Consider the following 20,729-nt stretch of genomic DNA (forward strand, 5'->3'; position numbering starts at 1 on the left):
AAAATCGAGCAACAGACAGCTGTAACGTTGACCGTATTTCAGCACTCAGAAAAAAAAGAATTTAAAGTTGAGTTTGATGTCGCAGTTGTGTATTCAATACCTAGTACACATTTCTTTTGTTAATTTGCACTGGGTCTTTTTTAAGGCTTTTCTTTATTTTACTTATAATAGTCATTTCAGTATTTTACTTTAAATCTACAAACTTCCCCCCATTTTTTTTCTATTTTAAATTTAAATTTTAGGGGCGCCTGGGTGGCTCAGTTGGTTAAGCGTCTGACTTCAGCTCAGGTCATGATCTCACGGTTGGTGGGTTCGAGCCTTGCATTGGGCTCTGTGCTGACAGCTCAGAGCCTGGAGCCTGCTTTGGATTCTGTGTCTCCCTCTCTCTCTGCTCCTCCTCTCCTCACACTGTCTCTCTCTCTCTCTCTCAGAAATAAATAAAATATTTTTTAAAAATTTAAATTTTAGTTAGTTAACATGCAGGACAATATTAGTTTCAGGAGTAGATTTCAGTGATTGATCATTTACCTACAACACCCAGTGCTCATCCAAACAAGTACCCTGCTTAGTATCCACCACCCATCTCCCACCCACCTCCCCTCCAGCAATCCTTAGTTTGTTCCCTGTCATTAAGAGTCTCTTGTGATTTGTTAAATCTCTGAAGTTTTCATTTTCTATAGAACTTTAAAAAAAAATACCAAGATTCTTTTTTTTTTTACTCTTGTGCCCTACACTTTGGTGGATGTGCACATGTGTGTTAACATGAGTCTCTTTACTCTGCTACAGTGTATGAGAATTAAAACTAGCTAGAATTTTTTTGGGGTGGCCTTGGTGTTTCAGTCAGTTTAGCATCTGACTCTTGGTTTCAGTTCAGGTCATGATCTCAGTTTCATGAGTTCGAGCTCCACATCTGGATCTGTGTTGGCAGTGTGGAGCCTGCTTGGGATTCTCTCTCTCTGTCTCTCTCTCTCTTTCTCGCTTCCTCTCTCTCACTCTTTCCCTCTCTCTGTCCGTCCTCTGTTCATACTATCTCTGTTTCTCTCAAAATAAGCAAATTAATTAAACAAAAATAAAATGACCCAGAGCTTTGACTTAAACACGCCACCTATGGAGCTTGTGAGACTACACCACTTTCTGATATCTTTGTGACTTTTTGATCCACAGATCAAATATGATATTTGAGGTCTTACTATTCTCTTGGATTTAAATTACTGTTCTTAATATGTGTTGACCAGTAACTCGTAAGTCAATGAAGAAAATCCTACAGGTGAATCCTCATGTAGGTTAGATTACATTTTACTAAAAGTATGAAACATTTGGCATGTTATTTGATCAACTTTTAAATTTTTAAATATGCACTGAAAGAGCCTTCAATGTGATAAATTGTATGTCATTCATATCCATTAAACTACTTTAAATATTCTTTTTTTTAAGCTGCTTTAAATATTCTTAAAGAATCTTATGATATTGCAAGATTTTTTAAGTCCCTTTCAGAAGAGAAATCTGAATTTTTAGCTCTTGTTTTCTCACTTTACAGATGCAACAGCTTGAGAGACAAGTTATCGATGCTGAGCGGCAAGCGGAAAAAGCTTTTCAACAGGTAGCGTATAGTTTTAGTTAATTTTTTCTCTCTCTGCCAACATAAACCTTGTTTTGCCCGAAACAGTCCTCAAGATAGTCTTCAGCCCTTCTCTACATTTTATCTCTTTGGCTGTTCTGTGAGCTAGATCCATAGAGAAAATGGAGAGTCTGACATTATTTCACCCTTTAACAGGTTCCCAAGGGATAAAATTGCTTCTGTTAGGAAGTTTTCTCTTAATTCCGAAAAAAACAAATACTGCTTTCATGACAATCCTAACCATAATGAAGTTTTAAATATAAATATGTTCATAGCAGTTTCTTTTATAAAGTTGGAAATAATGTGAATGTCATATTATAAGAGAATGAATAGGTGAACTATATTCATCCTGTGAAATATTTAACAACCATTAACAATAACTATTACAGGGGCACCTGGGTGGCTCAGTCATTTAAGCATCTGACTCCTAATCTCAGCTCAGGTCATGATTTCACAGTTTGTGGGTTCAAGCCCCACATTGGGCTCTGCGCTGATGACATGGAGCCTGCTTGGATTCTCTCTCTCCTTCTCTCTGCCCCTCCCCCACCTATGCATATGGGGGGCATGTGCACATGCATGTGCTCTCTTTCTCAAAATAAATAAATAAACATTAAAAAATAATTATTAGAAAAGACATACTAATATAGAAAAATGCTTAGAGCTATATTAGGGAAAATATGCACAAAAATTTTTACTTAGTATGTTAATAGTATATGGGAGAAAAGTCAAACCTTTGATAAGTCACTTAACCTTATCTGGGACTTGCCAACATTAAAATGAGTGTTTTCAATTAGCTCACCAGGAAGCCTTAAAGTTTGTCTAATTATTCTCAGTCCGTAGCTTCACATTTTATGAAAAGATCTTTGTCAGATTCAGGCAAGTCAGGATTTTCAAAATTATTATTTTTCCAGGAAATATACATTTAATTTCTTATACATTCTCTAAACCTGTCATGTTTCTTCCCTTCAACATAAGTACTACCAAATCTTGTTTACACCTAAAAGATTTAATCTTGTACAGTAGATTGATTCAGTAGCCTGATAAATTTCTAAATAAACCCAATCTAACCTAATCCTTGATTTTCTTTAATTAGTTATACACAGGGGCACCCAGTTTGCTCAGTCAGTTGGGCGTCTGACTCGTGATTTTGGCTCAGGTCATGATCTCACAGTTCATGAATTCAAGCTGCACATTTGGCTCTGCAGTGTGGAGCCTGCTTGGGATTCTCTATGTCGCTCACTCTCTGCCCCTTCCTCTCTCTCTCAAAATAAATAAACTTTAAAAAATAGTTATACTTAAAAGAAATTACTACAATTTTATTATGACAAATTTCAACCAGTACAAGAGTAGAGTAAATAGTATAATGGACTCCCATCACCAGCTTTAACAATAAGTCAACTCAAAGCTAATCTGTACTTCCATCCACTTTATTCTTCTCCACCTCCACACCAAGCTATTTTGAAATAAATCCTAGACATTATATTATTTCACCCTTGTGTATATCAGCAACTAATCTAGAAATAAAGACTTAAAATCACAACTTTAGTACCATCATCACACCAGTAATTATTTAAAGCCTCAAATTTAGGTATCGGTAGAAGTATGAGTAGTAATGGTAAAGATCTATACTGTGCTTAGTTTTTTATATTGTTTAGCTAGTAATGCCTCCACTTAGAGCTATAAAAATCCAGTAGTCACCAGTAAACTCATAAAAGGTCACTTATGTTCTGTGTTTATGTCACTGTCATTCTACTAAATGTCTTTGTCTTTTTCCATTGTCAGCTCTGTATGTATGGGCCTGTTTAGCCCGACACCCTACAGCTCACATTGGCAGTTTGTTTACTTCTCTTCCTTGTCTATCTCTTTACTTTCCGTTTCTGACTTTGGCCTTTCTTGGTGACATCTCTCTTTACTTCTGTATCCATGCTTGTCTCTCTGTCTGTTCTTCCCTATCTTTCCCTCCCCTTTCTTCCCTTTAGCACCTCATAGTACAGGAAAAATAGAAGGAAACTGAGGATGGTTTTGTTTTGCCTTTTCTTAAATTAAAATTCTTAATTCATATGTGCAGCATAATTGTTTAGCTCTAAAAATCAAGTATTTTTATCTGTGATTTTTGCAGTTTTCTTCTGTGATTCACTAGATCTTAAGAGAAAAAAAAAAAAAAAAGAATCCTCATTCCCGATTTAAGGGAAGCAAGCAAGCCATGGCTGTTCATAGCTATTAGGGCCCAACCACTGATCTTGATAAACTAACAGGAAGAAGTTCTTCGCTGAAGTTGTCCTTTTAGGATATCAGGTATAAAGTTATTTGATTCTGTGTGCTACATTTTACAGCAAAAAGACACTTTGATTGGCTAAATGGCCTTAAATCAAACCTCTCCTCCCATAAAGAGAATTGCAAATCTCCCCAAATTTCTATATAATTTAGCAAAATCTGTAGTATTTGTTTTTGTCACAGCACTTTAAATCTATTCAATACCTATTTTGTCATGCTTCAGAAGGTATTTTTTCCTTACATAAGGATGCCTTATATTACATTATGTATTCTTGTACATAATATATATTATACATTGTATATTATGTATTATATAAATTACATGTTATACATTATATATATATCACATGTTATACACTATATTACATACATAATAATTCTAAAAGTTTGCAGGAAATATAAACAGAGAGCAAATGAATTTCATGCACCGATTATATTACCTTTTTTTTTTTTTGGCTTTCTCAAAACTAAGTAAATGTTATTAATGTAGAGTAACTGAATCCTTTGCTATCTTTAACAGCTTCCATGGGACTGTGCCCTGTCTGCTGTTTATGTTGCTTAAATTCAGCTCGTCCTTTGTCAGTAAGCAAGAGCCTAAGACTTAAACTGTATTTATATTAACCAAAAAGGAACATCTCACCGCTAAAAGCAGTAGTCAGCTAAAACCAGCTTAACTCTGCACCTTAGTAGTGCATTTTCCCCCTTGTTTTTAATGACTGGCATTACCTTACCTGTACAACCCTTACATACGTTGGCTGTAGAAAGAAATCAAACGCTTTTCCAAGAGAAATCTTGGCAATCGTTATTCTTAATACTGTAGTACATTTTTATAGTAGTTGAAAGCAGAATGTGTAAATCCCATAGTACTTGTGAGTATTCCTGGAAGACGGAGAAGCAGCATATTGCACATCTGGGAGATACTGATACACAGGATTCATTCTCAAGTGTCTGATTAGCTTTATATCCCAGTCTGTTACACCAGTTTATACTTATCAAAAAGGGGCACATACTTTCCCCTCTAGAAATTTGTGTTGTCATTCCATCCTCCTGGTCTCAGTTCCTTGTCTGTGTTTGATGCAGACTTGGTAGGACCTTGACTTTAAAGTTCCCTCTTGGGGCTTCTGGGTGGCTCAGCCGATTAAGCGTCTGACCTAAATTCAGGTCCTGATCTCACGGTTTGTGAGTTCGAGCCCCACATCGGGCTCTCAGCACAGAGCACACTTTGGATCCTTCTGCTGCTTCTCTTTCTGCCCCTCCCCCGCTCATGTGCCTGCTTGCTCTCTCTCAAAAATAAACACTCCAAAAATGTTTTTAAAAGTTCCCTCTGACCATTTTAATATGTGAGCTAATATGCCTTTCTGTGAAGTTGGTTCTTAATAAATGATTACTACTCATTCACACTAATATCTGGGACCATAATGATTTGGTTCGTTACATGGAAACATACTTTATCCAGTGCTGTTCCTTTTCACCTTCAGTGAGAATGGTTCTGGCCTCACTGCATAAATTCTAGAGCACTATTTCCAAAATAATTGTGTTTAAAACGTGACTAGGGGGGCGCCTGGGTGGCCCAATCCATTGAACTTTGGCTCATGATCTCGCGGTTTGCTGCTGTCAGCCTGTCAGTGCAGAACCTGCTTCGGATCCTCTGTCCCCCTCTCTCTGCCCCTCTCCCACTCCCCACTCCAAAAAGATGTGATTAGAATAATTAATTAATTTGCAGTAAATAGTGGTGTAGGTGATTACAACAGGACCAATATTTGCAGCTCCTGCTTTCTTCAGGGTGGGCAGGAAAATGGAAAACGGCGTTAGGAGTTGTATCGGTATACCCAGTGCTACCCTCAAGGCTCGATGATTCACCAGAAGGACTCACAGAACTCAGAAAAGCTGTGATACTCATGGTTATGATTTACTACAGTGACAGGATACAGATTAAAATCAGCAAAGGAGGGTGGCTCAGTCCGTTAAGCATCCGACCAGCTCAGGTCATGATCTCACTGCTCGTGGGGTCAAGCCCCGTGTCAGGCTCTGTGCTACCAGCTCAGAGCCTAGAGCCTGCTTTGGAATCTGTCTCTCCCTCTCTCTCTGACCCTCCCCTACTCACGCTCTATCTCTTTCTCAAAAATGGATAAACGTTAAAAATCGTTTTTAAAAAATCAGCAAAGGAAAAATGCATGTAGAGCAGAGTCTAGGAGAAACTGGGTATGAGTTTCCAATTGTCCTCTTGCAGTGGAGTTACACAGGGCTGCACTTGACCCCCATCAGTGGTATGTGACAACATACTAAGTATTGCCAACCAGGGAAGTCCACCTGAGCCTTGGCGTCTAGAATTTTTATTGCTCTGGCAGTGGGGGTGGGGTGGTGGTGTTGGTATCAGTCTTGCAGACAGGGAAGGCATGCATGACTGACCTTAGCTACTCAGTCTCCAGCCCTGCACATGTCACACGAATACAATGTGGCCCAGGACACATTGGGTGAATAGGGGGCGGGGCCTAAAATATCTGGAGTTCTGGTGTGGCCCAATATCTCAGGTATGTAGAGTCTTATCAGGCAGGATGTTACCAGGGCTCAGAGGTTATTTTTTCCAGGACCTAATCAAGGACCAGTTCTTTTTTTGGGAATGTACAAGGTTTAAGTACCCCAAGTCTGCTGAGTTTAATTCTTTGCTGCAAAAATAACTCAGGGACCTCAGAAGAAATAAAGACTTTGGGAAAATGGCTGAGGCATGTGCTGAGGTGTGTGGGTGTAACCAGATGCTCTCCTGGAAGACAAGGAAGAAGGGAGCCTAAAAGTGCATGGCATTCTTCACCAGAGGATATCCGCACATAAGAAGTTCCAAGAGTTTCTTTAACAAACCATTTGAATTCATAGATGTTTGGTATTGGCCAGTCTCTGAGTAGTTACAAATCGTACATGGTTCAAGTGAATGGAAAAAGAACTGGGCTATTCTCTGTATACCTGTAGTGAGTTATTTTTAAATAAAGGCTGCCTGGTTTTTCTGTAGGCCTCCTATCTGTTCTGAAGACCTATTATTCATACTAATTAGCAAGGAAGGTTAGTAAATCCTGCGGAAGTTGGTCCTAACAAGACCATTTGGCAAGCAGGTTGCCTGAAACTACTTTGTGATCTCTCTCCCTAAGAGATTTTCCCGTTTTGCCAGTATTTCTCTTGCCTCGGAAAGTTTTGTTTACCTAAAAGTAATGGTTGAATTATACAGTTGCACATGGCAAAGATTCATCCAAAGGGCTCTGACGGTAGCATTCATTCATAAAATGAGAATGCCTTTCAGACTGAACATATGTTTCGGGGGGGAAGAGCACTCCCAAATCCTTGTTTTTTGGGGACTGTAGAACTTTCTTAAGCAATAATAGGACAATTTTATTTTCATTTTTATTTTCTTAATTTTAATTTTTTTCAATGTTTATTTATTTTTAGGAGACCGAGAGATGGAGTGTGCCTGGGGTGGGGGTGGGGGAAGAGAGGGAGACAGAATCTGAAGCAGGTTCCGGGCTCCAAACTCTCAGCACAGAGCCCCATACAGGGCTCAAACTCACGAACTGCAAGTTCATGACTTGAGCTGAAGTCGGATGCCTAACCGAGTCACCCAGGCACACATTATTTTTATATTTTTTTAAGCTTATTTTTATTTATTTTGAGAGAGATTGAGACAGCGCAAGTGGGGAAGGTCAGAGAAAGAGGAAACAGAATCCCAAGCAGGCTCTGCGCTGCCAGCACAGAGCCCTATGTGAGGCTCGAACTCACGAAACTGCAAGATCAGGACCAGAACCAAAACCAAGAGCCAGTTGTTCAACCAACTGAGCCACCTAGGCACCCCAGTAATAGGACAATATTAAGGGGCAGCCAAGTGTTTGTAGGGCAGCTTGCTCCTACTTAATAAAAGGAGCCTATAGGTATAGATCTGGTAATACTTCTTTATATTCTTGTTCAGTTACTCTTCTTGAGGTTTGTGGGGGCAGAACAACTTCTTCCCTCCTAGGTTCTTTGGCTTGTCTAATAATTAAATTGACGTAAGACAGATAAAGAGGAATAAAGCAAGTTTAATTTCATACATCTGGGAGCTTCATAAGAATATGAGACTCAAGGAAGTGACCAAAGCAGGCAACTTGTATACCTTTTAGACAGAAAGACAATACATTGTGAAGAATTGCCAAGACAGGGGGGTTTGGGCTTGGGGTAGGAAATGAGTGAAGAAGTAACAAAGTGTGTTTATACAGCCTTCTCAGCCCTTAAATTCCCTATCTCTGGTGATAAGGGTGCTTTCTCCCCTCCCGGTCCAGGAGGGGGACTTAGGAGCGTCAGAGTGTTTTTACACCAGCTGTTCCTCGGGTAACTTTAATTCAAAATAATTAGCATGCCGAAGTGGCACAGTTTGGCGAGCCAGTTCTGCTCCCCTTCAGGTTTATCATCTGTTACTCTGTGCCTGAAGAGCTAGCATTTGGACTTGGTCTCTGCTCTTTGCTTGGTCTCTGCTTCCAACAGCTCTAGAGCTCCCCGTGCAGAACTGGGTGTTCCATCTTAAGAATGATCCTTGGTATTTGCTGTGGAGCCCGTGTCCTCCTCTGGCTTTTTCATGATTACATCTCTGATGTAGACCCTTGTCCTTGACCTTTTGGTCTGCTGCTCCCAACAGAAAGCCTGCTATATCATGTTAAAAATATAAATCTTAAGGTAACTTAAAATGATCAGTTAGATAGTAGAATGCAGGTTTTTCCCTCCTATTTTTTATTTTTATTTTTTTAATGTTTGTTTATTTTGAGAGAGAGAGAGAGAGGAGGGGCAGAAAGAAAGAATCCCAAGCCGACTCAGCGCTGTCAGTGCAGTGGGGCTTGAACTCACAACTGTGAGATCATGACCTGAGCCCAAATCAAGAGTAGGATGCTTAACCGATCGAGCTACCCAGGCGTCCCTCTTTTATTTTTAAATCTACTTTTATTTTTATAGTTTTCAGATATCTGGGTGGTATTTACGTAGGACACTTTTGGCATTACAGTTGAATTTACATTTCTACAGTGAACCCACAGATGACCTTGTATTCATGTTTAAAAAAAAAAAAAACCCAAACTCATCTTAACACCCTCCTTCTAGAAGCTCTCGTTAGTTAAGTATTTTTGAACTTTAAGTGGATTCATCATGATTTTTCAGATGTGTTTTTAACAGTGTAAGATTTTTTCACCTAAATTATCATTGTTAATTTCTCAAATGCTTTTGCATATTTCTCTTCTTTGCCTCCTGCAAGCTAAGTAAAAATTACAAAAATTACATTCTTACCTATTTAGAGCATATGGAATACAAATCTTAATATACAGTGCCCAGTACTTTATTTTCTTTCTTACTATCAGTAATGTTTCACACATTCCTTCTAAGATTGCATATGCCCAAATGTGTTTTGCAACAGATGCAAGCAGAAGCTAGTGCCTCTTAGATATTAAAATTAAGGCTTCACTCAACCCCGGGTCACACACCAGTCTCTTTTGTCTTGCTCTATTTTTTCCCATTGCCTTTATCGCCTTGTATGGTGTACTGTACAATTTTTACATTTTATTATACTTACGATCTCTCTTACTCACTAGAATGTGATTTCTATGCAGACAGATTTTATTCACTGATATCTTCCCAGGACCCGTCACTTGGCGGCTCTCCACTGAATGTTTGTTAAATGAATGACTCAAGAAACCCTCACTGAATGCACTCTCCTACCTGTATCTTGATTCTCATAGTTTGCTCTTTTCAAAAGTTTTAGTGATTCCATCATTTGAGGCTTTCAAGTTCTTTTGTTTTCCTTTTCCTTTCCATCATGTGTGTGCTTCTTTTTCACCTAAGTTCAATTTGTTTTCCCCAAATGTGCCATTCTACAACGTCATCCAATCTTATCTCTCACTACTTGCTTTCTTTATATTCTTACTTCAGTTAAACTATGAAAAAATGAGGGCTGCAAACTTTCTGATTCCATACTCACATGAAATGCCTTGCATATTACCATTGTTCTAGTAACCATGTACATTACTTTAGATGACAGCAATATTCTGAGACTCTCTCATGTGCCCTCTGTACCTCAAAGGTAACACCACTTGGCAAACTTGTCTTCAGACTTTATAATTGTTAAATATGTTAAAACGTTCAAAATTTTGCTTTTGTGATGATTTAATGTTAATGTAAAATTCCGTGCATAATATTAATTTTCTGTCCTCTGAATTTAGGTACAAGTTATGGAAGAGAAATTAAAAGCAGCTAACGTACAAACCAGTGAATCAGAGACAAGGTTGTATAAAAAGTGTCAAGATCTGGAGACCCTAATACAGGAAAAAGATGACATTATTCAAAACTTAGAACTGCAACTTGAAGAACAGGTTGGGAAGAATTTGATCATCACAGTCGAAATACATGCATGTTTAAATGCAGTGTTACAGAGGTTAAAGAGAGAGAACCCACACTTCTAAATTTGGGTCAGAAATCTCACTTATTTGGTCAGCTCATGGAGTCTAATCACATTTATTGGTGAAAGGTACAGGGAAAATGGCATTCTTTCTGAGGCTGGGTGATTTCAAGACCATATCTAACACTTTTGGGATGTGACTGTGCTCCTTAACATGCAAACTTTAGAGTTTTAACCTGAAAACACTAGGTTATCAGCAGGCATTTCTGTCTGTAAAATGTTTGAAATAGATCTTTGCCTTAGATTTTTAGGGTGTTGGGAATATTTATGGAATGTTGTATTTTAAATGTATGTTTGATGCTAATCCTTCTGTTTAAAAATGTGTATACTGTTTTTAAACCACTTTCTTGAGATTCAGTATAGTTTCTAGTTTATTTTAAGATTTTATGAAGAAAAAAATTGTAGTAAGATCATTTGTTTAGGGGCACCTGGGTGGCTCAGTTGGTTAACTGTCCAACTCTTGATTTTGGCTCAGGCCATGATCCCAGGGTCATGGGATCAAGCCCCATGACGGGCTCCATGTTGAGCATGGAGCCTGCTTAAGATGCTCTCTCTGCCCCCCCGCCTCTCCCCCAACCTCTAAGACATAAAAAATAAGGATCATTTGCTTAAATCATCATTTAGCATCATTAAATATGACTGCTATGAAATTATTAAATATGTTAAATTGTTTTTTATCTTAAGCATTTATTTTCATTTCTCTGGGGATCAGTACTTGTTTAGGTCAGTGGTTTTTAACTTTTCACCACCCACCACCTCCACCCACTGTGATTTATATGACAGTCACATTCTTGTAGTTTTGTGACCATAATCAGATTTTAAGGTTGGTAAATATGGGCTAGAGTTTTTTTATTTCATTTTTTTCTGGATCTTTAAAAGCTGTATTAAAATAAATAAATAAAAATTTGTATTTGAGGGAAAACAAACCATGCTCCAGAGGAGATTCTGATTTTTCTCTCCCTAGCCTGGTCAACCACTGCCCTATTATCCTTGGCTATAAACCTGAGACCATTTCCAGAAATCATTTACTTTATTGATAAATTCAGTGGATGGATTTCAGCGTATGTTATTTCAGAGAAAGAGAATAGCAGTCGTTAAACTAATAATATTTGCATATGCCTTTGCATTTATTTTTATATCTGCTAGACAGTTGTTTTATTTTTTACTCAATTTGGTAATTGGAAGGTCAATATATTAACTTGGAAACAGGTTTTAAGTGGACTTGTCTTTCATATTTATGATGTGACATATCCAGATCACTGAGCCTATGTTTGAACTAAACAAACTGCGAATGTTATTTCAGAAACAAATAAGGATACAAGAAGCTAAAATAATAGAAGAGAAAGCAGCTAAGATCAAAGAATGGGTAACACTTAAATTAAATGAGGTATTTATTATTATATTTTGCCCTTTCTTTACCTTTTATTTCCTTTGAATAGATAAGTCATTAGAATATCTGATGATTATTAATGAAACAAAATTCTGATCAGTTGGTGGTGCTGCTGTCTTTTGGTAAACATGAGACAGGTAGCTTTCATGTTTATGTCCAATGTGTTTCTAAAATTAAAAATATTGATAAGCTCGTAGTAAACAGTTTAAGTAGCTCCATTCTAATTAGTTGGTTTTAGTTCTAATTAGCTAATTTTAAATAGTTATGGAATATATGTGTATATCATAAAATTAATGTGTTCAGTATCTTGAGAAGAAACGCATTCGTTTATATGGCATATTAAATGCTGAAATAATTTGGTTTCAAATCACTTAACAGTGGGAAAGGCATGGAATTTTCAAACTCCCAGTTCTAGGGGTTCCTGGGTGGCTCAGTTGAGCATCTGACTCTTGATTTCAGCTCCGGTCATGATCTCATGGTTGTGGGACTGAGCCCCTTGTAGGTCTCCATGCCGATCATGGAACCTGCTTGAGATGCTTTGCCCCCCTCTCCTGCTTGCACTTGTGCTCTTTAAAATAAAATAAGTAAATAAATAAATAAGTCATAGTTCTGGAAAAAATACATATTAAAAGTTAACTACCTAGGTTGATAACTATGATTGTCTAGGTTGATAGCCATGTTGATAAATTCATCTGATATTTTCTCATCATTTCTTTTGTATCTTGCTTACATGTAATTAGGTAGTAACATTTTAAAAATATCAAAATTTATTAGTACATTTTAGAAATGTTATTCCTGTATAAAAGAATACGATTATGTCCTTTCAGCTGGAATTAGAGAATCAGAATCTTCGTTTGATCAACCAAAATCAAACTGAAGAGATAAGAACAATGCAGTCAAAACTACAAGGTATGAGTATTTTGACTAAGATAGCTTAGTTTGGGTTTATTAGACTACATGGAATTTTACTACTGAGCACCTGAAATAGAACACCTGAAATAGCACAACCAAATAATTGAATTTTACATTTTATTTCATTTGAATGGATTTTAATTTAAATAGCCACATGTCCATATTAGACAGCACAGCTAGACCATTGGAAATAACCCAGAAGGGGTAATATTAACTTGAATGTTTAACTTCAGGTGCGTTTGCTTTAAAAAACATCAATTATTTTATTTTCTCTATTCACTTGAATTGCAGTGATCAATAGTGATTGAAATTCTTATTGCCTGAATATTTTGAGCAACATTTTGTAGTAAGAATAACAGATCTTTGCATTTTTTCATCCTTTGGGTAACTTTCTTTCTTTTCAACCTCAAAGCCTAAAGAGGGGTGATAGAGTTAGAGATAGAGATTTTCTTAATATGCTAGTCTGGTGAGCAGCCATCAAGTGCATGTTGAGCTGAAGACAAGGTGAATCCACAGAGTTATTAGACCCTGGGCTAGTCTAGTGGTTTTCAAACTTACTTAGTAACCGAACCCTTTTTAAAACAGTATTTTTTTTCTGTAGACGCTCAAGAGATAAAACACTGATAAAACACTGAAAGCAGTGTTAGGGGATGGGTCCATACTTTGGCAGACTCAGCTTTACCCATGCCTCTCCTTATACTCACTACGACATTTCCACAAAGCTCTGGGGTGTCACAGAATGCATTGGAAAAATACTGGCATGGTAGAAGTGCATGGGCTTTGATGTCACCTTTAATGCCCTACAATTTAATAACTGTGTTACATTTCTGGATTTAGATTTTTTTTTTTACATCAGCAAAATGGCAATGGTAATAGTGCCTTCCTGGTTTTACGGGAGGTTGTTGATTTTGAGACCTACGAAATTGTGTTGTCTAATGCATGTTAATACTTACTGCTCTCCTTTTGTAAGGGAAAAAGCTCCTGTTTTCCTTTTCCCTCAATACTTCTGACATGAGGTGTGTGCAGGTTTTTCCCACACAGAGCAATTCTCTAGTTCCCAGAAGACACTGCCTGGGTGTCCTACGAATCTAACTCAATTCTGCTATTATCTCCTTGAAGGCAGCATCAGATATTATAGGTTAAAGGCTTGGTCCCACAAAACTACCCCCCACCACATTAGGCACCATTTTGGTTGTCACCCCTACTTCTGCCAAACTGGCTATAAATCAGAGGTTCCCATGACCCGCCTCAGGTTCGATAATTTGCCAGAGCAGCTCACAGAACTCAAACAGTTTACTTACTAGATTACTGGCTTACTACAAAAGATATAACTCAGGACCAGCCAGATGGAAGAGATGTAGAGGGCGAGGCTTGGAGAAGGGGCACGGGTCTTCCATGCTGTCTCTGAGAACACCAGCCTCCCAGCACCTCCGTGTTCATGAACCTGGAAGCCCATCCTCTCCATCCTTTTGGGTTTTTAGGGAGGCTTCATTATGTAGACTTGACTGACTAAATCATTGCCCATTGGTGATTAAGTCCATTTTCAGCCTCCACTCCCCTGAGGTCAGAGGTAGGGTGGGAGGAGGATGAGGCTGAATGTTCCAACCCTCTACTCACAAGGTTGGTTCCCCGGGCAGCCAGCCCCCATCCTGAGGCTATTTAGGAGCTTTCCAAAAATCACCTCATCGACATAAACTCTGATGTGGTTGAAAGGTCTTGTTATGAAAACAGAAGACACTTTTATTGCTCTTACCACTTAGGAAATTCCAAGGGTTTTAGGAACTGAGTGCCCAGAATCATGGATGTAGACCAATATACATATTTCTTCTATCACACACTTCCTCCGCCTATATGATGAGAAGTCAGTGTCCACATAGTTGGTCTGGAATTCCATATTTACATATGGAATCATGGACACAGATTGAATATGCTAAGCCTACTCTGAAAAGGCTGATATTTTACCTGATACTCTTAGCTTGTAATTCTAGTCTTCAATGGCAGTCTCTTAGGTCTTGTCGACTAAGGGGTATTAATCCTTGGGGCCTAGGCTCGGATTGGAGAAGAATAGATACAATTATGTAGATAGAATATAGATATAATACAGGACTTTAAAAATGTATATGCAAATATATGATTATTAAAATACCATGGATTAGTTCTATGAGAAATATTCCACATGAAAATAATAAAAGATACACCCAAAAGAATACACGATATAAAGATATTTTTGTTATGCTCCACTCAGTTATCAATGGCTATTTAATTTAACCCTTTGGTGCTCTCCCAGAGGTAAGAATTTAATTTTTTTGGAAACATTTCTTACTATCACTGGGATCTCCATGCTTTTAGTCTTGTAAGCAGGGGTGTTATAACTCCTAGAAGATGGTTTAAGATGGATTAAATCTATGATTAATCACTCCATGAGCTATCTAAATTCTCTGTCTAGAAACCACCCCTTCTCCTTTTTTTCCTCTAAAGCAGTGATGAAGGCTCACCATATTGTGGTCATCTTAGATCAAGCCCCTCTATCTGCTGTTTTGGAAGAAGCAAACTGAAAACTAAGATAGCAAATGTTAGTTCAGGGATCATGTGGTATTTGCCCCAGTGATGATCTGAATTTCTATTGGTTGTCTTGGCAACCAGGACCTCATTCCCTTTTTCCTCACCATTAGTAGCATTACTGCCCAATCAAATTTTACCAGTTCTTGACTGCTACTTACCAATACATGAATTTGTAAGAAGCTACCAACCTCTACTTGTTTACAATCTGGTTTTTATCTGTGTTTTTGTTTTTGTTTGAGAACTACTTTTAAAGGGATTTGGTATTTTTCCCTCTGCAGTTAAAAATATTTAGAACATTCAAAATACATAAACAGGCTTAAACAGTAGCATGTAATGCTAGACACTGAGGTTTCCATGTTGCTGTGCATAAATAAAGATGAACATCAGGCTTTCTTCTCATATAAAGAGTGATTTGTCCAGATTTTTATATGTTTTGTTTCCATGTTTAATCAACTGCTATAAAAAATTCCAATCTTGATTTTGATTAATGATCTCGCAGAAGTTCAAGAGAAGAAGTCATCCACTGTCTCCACACCAAAGCTTTCGGAAGGCCAGCGCCTAAGCAGTTTGACCTTTGGGTGCTTTTTATCCCGAGCAAGGAGTCCTCCTCAAGTAGTAAAATCTGAGGAAATGAGCAAGATATCATCTAAAGAACCTGAGTACACCGAGGGAAAAGACATAGAAGGTATTTATGGATTAGAGGAATCTAATTTGACCTTTTTTAAAAAGGAAAAATAGTTTGCTAAGATTCATCTGAATATAACTTGATTTTCCTTGCTTTCTTTTTTCTTGACCAGTTGATGTTTTATGAAAATATTTTTAAAGGGCAGTTCAGCCTTTAATCTGTATAGCTAGTTATCTTGCATGTTGTTTTAAAAGTCTTTGCCGTGAATGCATAGGAGAGACTGATTTTCCCCTCTTGATACTTTTTCCTGCAGTAGGTAGCAGTGATATTTAATTTTTTTGAGGTTTTATTTATTAATTTTTGAGAGAGACAGAAGACAGAGTGAGCAGGGGAGGGAGAGAAAGAGAATCCACGTTGCTAGCACAGAGCCTGATGCAGGCCTTGAACCCATGAAACTGTGAGATCATGACCTGAGCCGAAACCAAGAGTTGGGTGCTTAACCTACTGAGCCACCCAGGTGCCCCGGTAGCAGCGATATGTAAATTAGGAAGTTCACGGTCATACCTACAAGGTACTTGTTTTAGCTGAGTTTCACATTAGAGCAATGTTTACTTAAAGTATTTTAAAATTACCTGGGGGCACCTGGGTGGCTTAGTCGATTAAGCGTCTGACTTTCACTTAGGTCATGATCTCACGGTTCGTGGGTTCGAGCCCTGCGTTGGGCTCTGTGCTGACTGCCAGCTCAGAGCCTGGAGCCTGTTTCAGATTCTGTGCCTCCTGCTCTCTCTGACCCTCCCCTGCTCATGCTGTCTCTCTCTCTCTCTCCTAGAAATAAATAAAACATTAAAAAATAAAATAAAATAAAATAAAATTACCTGATGTTAAATATGAAGTTAAATATGGCATAGCAAACTTCTTAAGAAAAAGAACACCAGGGGACAATTCAGTGAGTGCTTTGATTTTCCCTTTTCCATTTTGCTTCAAAGAGGAGAATACTTACTTTGATTTTCCCTTTTCTATTTTGCTTCAAAGATGAAAATATTTGCATAGATGTTTAAATCCTGGACCTGTGCGCAGACTTCTACCCTTCTTTTGTTCATAACCCCCTTTAAATTTTGCTCTGTTGTGAGCTGCTGCTTTGCCACCTGTAGTGTGACTTTGCCCAAATATTTTAGAGGCTTGAATTTACATCTTCTCTCTTTTCAGTTCCCACTCCCTTCCTCCAAAGGAGAAAAACGATAGCCCTAAAAGCTGTCTCTGTGCTTGGTTATAAAATCCTGAAAACTACATAATGTTTTTCCAATCGGAGTTCTCCTCTGCTACCTGCTTTAGTGATGTGGCTTGCAATTTTCTCCTCTTTTGCAAGACGTCATTTTAATTTCCTTTCTACTTTGTAATGGTTAATTAAGTATAGCTCAGTGCAGTGGGGGGTGCCTGTCCTGAAGCTCTTGCTCACTTCCAACTTTAACAAATTGCCTGATGCCAAATCATAGAGTTTATTTGTTCAGCCTCTGTTTCCTTGTCATTAAGGTCATATCTATGTTTCAAAGTTTCTCTTATACTCTTTTTTTTTTTTAATGTTTATATATTTATGAGAGAGAGGGAGCACACGTAAGCAGGGAAGGGGTAAAGAGAGGGGTAAAGCAGGATCCGAAGCGGGCTCTGTGCTGACAGCAGACAGCCTGATGGGGGGGCTCAAACTCACGAACTGCAAGATCATGACCTGTGCCCAAGTCAGTCGCTTCACTGACTGAGCCACCCAGGTGCCCCCTCTTACACTCTTGAATCTAAATTTTTAGTTCGCTGTTTATGAAGCCCGTGGCTCATTTTATTAATTATATGATAAACAATAATAAACCATATCAAAAAAACATTGTTAAAAAGCATTGTTCTGGGGCGCCTGGGTAGCTTAGTCAGTTAAGCGTCCGACTTTCGCTTAGGTCATGATCTCGCGGTTTGTGGGTTCGAGCCCCGCATCGGGCTCTGTGTTGACTGCCCGCTCAGAGCCTGGAGCCAGTTTCAGAGTCTGTATCTCCCTCTCTCTCTGACCCTCCCCTGCTCACGCTGTCTCTCTCTCTCTCCTAGAAATAAATAAAAAATATTAAAAAAAACAAAAAGCATTGTTCTTGTTGTAAAAACACATTTGTAGATATGACTAAACCAAAAGTAGAGTGAGGAGGGCTTTTCTGTGTTTATGTTTCTTCACAGCTTTGCATATTTCATGTATTGAAGCCTGGGAACAAAGTTTGTTTTTTTTAAACTATAAGTTTGTATTTATAATGTTTAAATTTACTTAGGATGATTTTGAAAATATAGTTGAAAGGAATCTGTCCTTTTCTTTGCTTTAAAATAGAATTAATGGGGGCAGCTGGGTGGCTCAGTCAGTTAAGCGTCCAACATCAGCTCATGTCATGATCTCATGGTTTGTGGGTTCGAGCCCCGCGTTGGGCTGTGCTGACAGCTAGCTCAGAGCCTGGAGCCTGTCTTCAGATTCTGTATCTCCCTCTCTCTCTGACCTGCCCCTGCTCAAGCTGTCTCTATCTCTCTCTCTCAAAAATAAATAAAACATTAAAAAATGAAAAAAAAGAAAATCCCAGTTTTTATAGTGTAGTTACATAAAGCTACGTGTACAGAAAGATGACATTATTAAAGGCAACGTGCCGATATGATGTGTGCTTTTCTAGAAATGGAAATTCCAGAAAAGTTGGGCGAGAACCAAATCCAGGAAAACACCCGGGGTCCGAGAACATTGCATCAGACCCCTTGTGTCTCAGAACAGAATCGGAAAACAAGAACAAGCTTTGCAACAACAGATGGTGGCACGTCCCAGAATTCTGGGGCTCCGGGGAGTGACTGGAGTTCAGACGAGGAAGGCGGGAGCAAAGGAAGGTCCAAGTGCAGGTACACGTCCACCCTTTCCAGCCACACGTCAGAGGAAGGCGTCCAGTGTAGCAGAATGGGCAGCGAGGCGTATCTGACGGCCTCCGATGACAGCAGTTCCATATTTGAAGAAGAGACTTTTGGCATAAAGAGACCAGAACACAGGAAGCTGTATTCTTGGCAACAGGAGGCACAGTGGAAAGCTCAGAATTGCCCTCTTGGAATGAGCAGTTCTGAATCAGGTACAAAGGAGCATGATAGTTCGTCGGATGAACTGAATAAAAAATTTCAGTCTCAGAGACTGGATTATTCATCTTCGTCCAGCGAGGCCAACACCCCAAGCCCTATTTTGACCCCAGCTTTGACTCCGAAGCATCCTAACTCACTCCCTGGAAAAGGGACACAATTAGTGCCCTCAGCAAACCTGCCACCCCCAAAGTTAAGGATTCCTAATGTTTTCAGTATAAGCGTGGCACTAGCCAAAAGGCATTTAAGCCAGCCACAGTTAAGTTCCGATAGGATGTTTGGTACGAACAGAAATGCCATCAGCATGATCCGGCCTCTCAGACCTCAGGAAACAGATCTTGATCTAGTTGATGACGACAGCACAGAAATATTAGAGAATATGGACACTAGTTGTGATGACGGATTGTTTTCCTATGACTCCCTGGAGTCCCCGTGCTCTGATGACCAGGAAAGCTGTGACTCAGCCAAGAAGCCAGCGTGCAGCAAACCGCCGACTCCGCCCCTGCATCGGTTTCCCTCTTGGGTAAATGACATTGCTGTGTGCAACACATGCACGCTGGCTTTTTCTTAAACCGGAATTTACATTTTACTTTCACCTTCTCCTATTTCTTTTCAAGATCCAGATTGTTCTGAAAAGTCTCGGTGTTCAGAGTACCATTTCCTCTTCTCCTTTCCTACTTAGTTCTGAGTCAATTGAGAAATAAGGGAAGGTAAAGACAGGTGGGAGATCAAAATATTACCTTTCTTACTGATAAAACTCATTATAGAGAGGCGGTGGGCAAATGAGTTTTCCGATACTGAACTCAGAATTCGCTAGATTCATTCATCCAGTCTCAGGTAGCCCCGGACTGCTAGACGTCTGCCCCTTTCAGGTAGCTTACAGCCCAGAGAAAGAACACATGGTGTTTCCTGCATGCCTTTACTTCTCAAGAGAAAGGAGTGAGGCAGGTGCTAGGCTCTGCATGTCCAGTTTCTCCTTCTAAGCCTGCCAGTCACATTAAACCATCCCTCCTCCTGGGGGAGGAGAAATGAATGGTTGGAGAGGGGCCCGGAGTGTTCAGTTATTAGAGCTCCCTGCACATGGAAGGAAACATCAAGGGTGGGGAAGAAGTATTCCTCCTACCTGTGTGACACTTTGGACGAATTTGGACCCAGGACATTTAACTGTTATTGGTCATCAGTTTTTCTTGTTGTTGTTGGGCTTTTTAAAAAATGTTTTTTAATGTTATATTTATTTTGAGAGAGAGAGAGAGACAGCATGAGCAGGGGAGGGTCAGAGAGAGAGGGAGACACAGACTCTGAAACAGGCTCCGGCGCTAGGCTGGCTGTCAGCACAGAGCCTGATGCGGAACTCGAACCCACGAACCGCAGGATCATGACCTGAGCCGAAGTCGGACACTTAACCCACTGAGCCACCCAGGTGCCCCTGGTCATCAGTTTTTGTACTTATCGTTTACTTGATTGGCTTTAAGAGAAATTTAATATTACTCTTCATGAGCTTATAAATCCATTGCTTTAATCAAAAGCATCTTCCTAGAGTCAATTGACATTTCTTCCACTGAAACATTGAGCATTAATGCAATAGTTAACCCATCAACTGTATGATTCTTTATAGGAATATCTACACATCACTAGATCAAAACATATTCTTATATTTGAAACAAAGTGAAATTATCTGTTTTGTAGATTTAACTTTTTCTTCACAAATTCTGCCCTCCAGAGAAGCATCTGGGCTGCAGGATTTTTTTTTTTTTTTTTTTTTTTTTTT

The 20,729-nt window shown here is 39.0% G+C and overlaps 1 protein-coding gene across 1 annotated transcript in view; it reads left to right on the forward strand.

The window, feature by feature from the left end:
• The window catches only part of PLEKHH2 (pleckstrin homology, MyTH4 and FERM domain containing H2), a 120,413-nt gene that overhangs the window by 22,139 nt on the left and 77,545 nt on the right, over window positions 1-20,729 (forward strand). The window contains exons 2-7 of the mRNA XM_077749313.1: window positions 1,538-1,600; window positions 10,111-10,260; window positions 11,650-11,733; window positions 12,564-12,645; window positions 15,710-15,895; window positions 18,520-19,484. Coding sequence (XP_077605439.1) covers window positions 1,538-1,600; window positions 10,111-10,260; window positions 11,650-11,733; window positions 12,564-12,645; window positions 15,710-15,895; window positions 18,520-19,484 — 1,530 coding nt within the window. The remainder of the gene's footprint in view (window positions 1-1,537; window positions 1,601-10,110; window positions 10,261-11,649; window positions 11,734-12,563; window positions 12,646-15,709; window positions 15,896-18,519; window positions 19,485-20,729) is intronic.

The sequence above is a fragment of the Crocuta crocuta genome, unplaced genomic scaffold (assembly GCF_008692635.1).
Source record: "Crocuta crocuta isolate KB4526 unplaced genomic scaffold, BGI_CrCroc_1.0 scaffold118, whole genome shotgun sequence".
Taxonomy (NCBI): domain Eukaryota; kingdom Metazoa; phylum Chordata; class Mammalia; order Carnivora; family Hyaenidae; genus Crocuta; species Crocuta crocuta.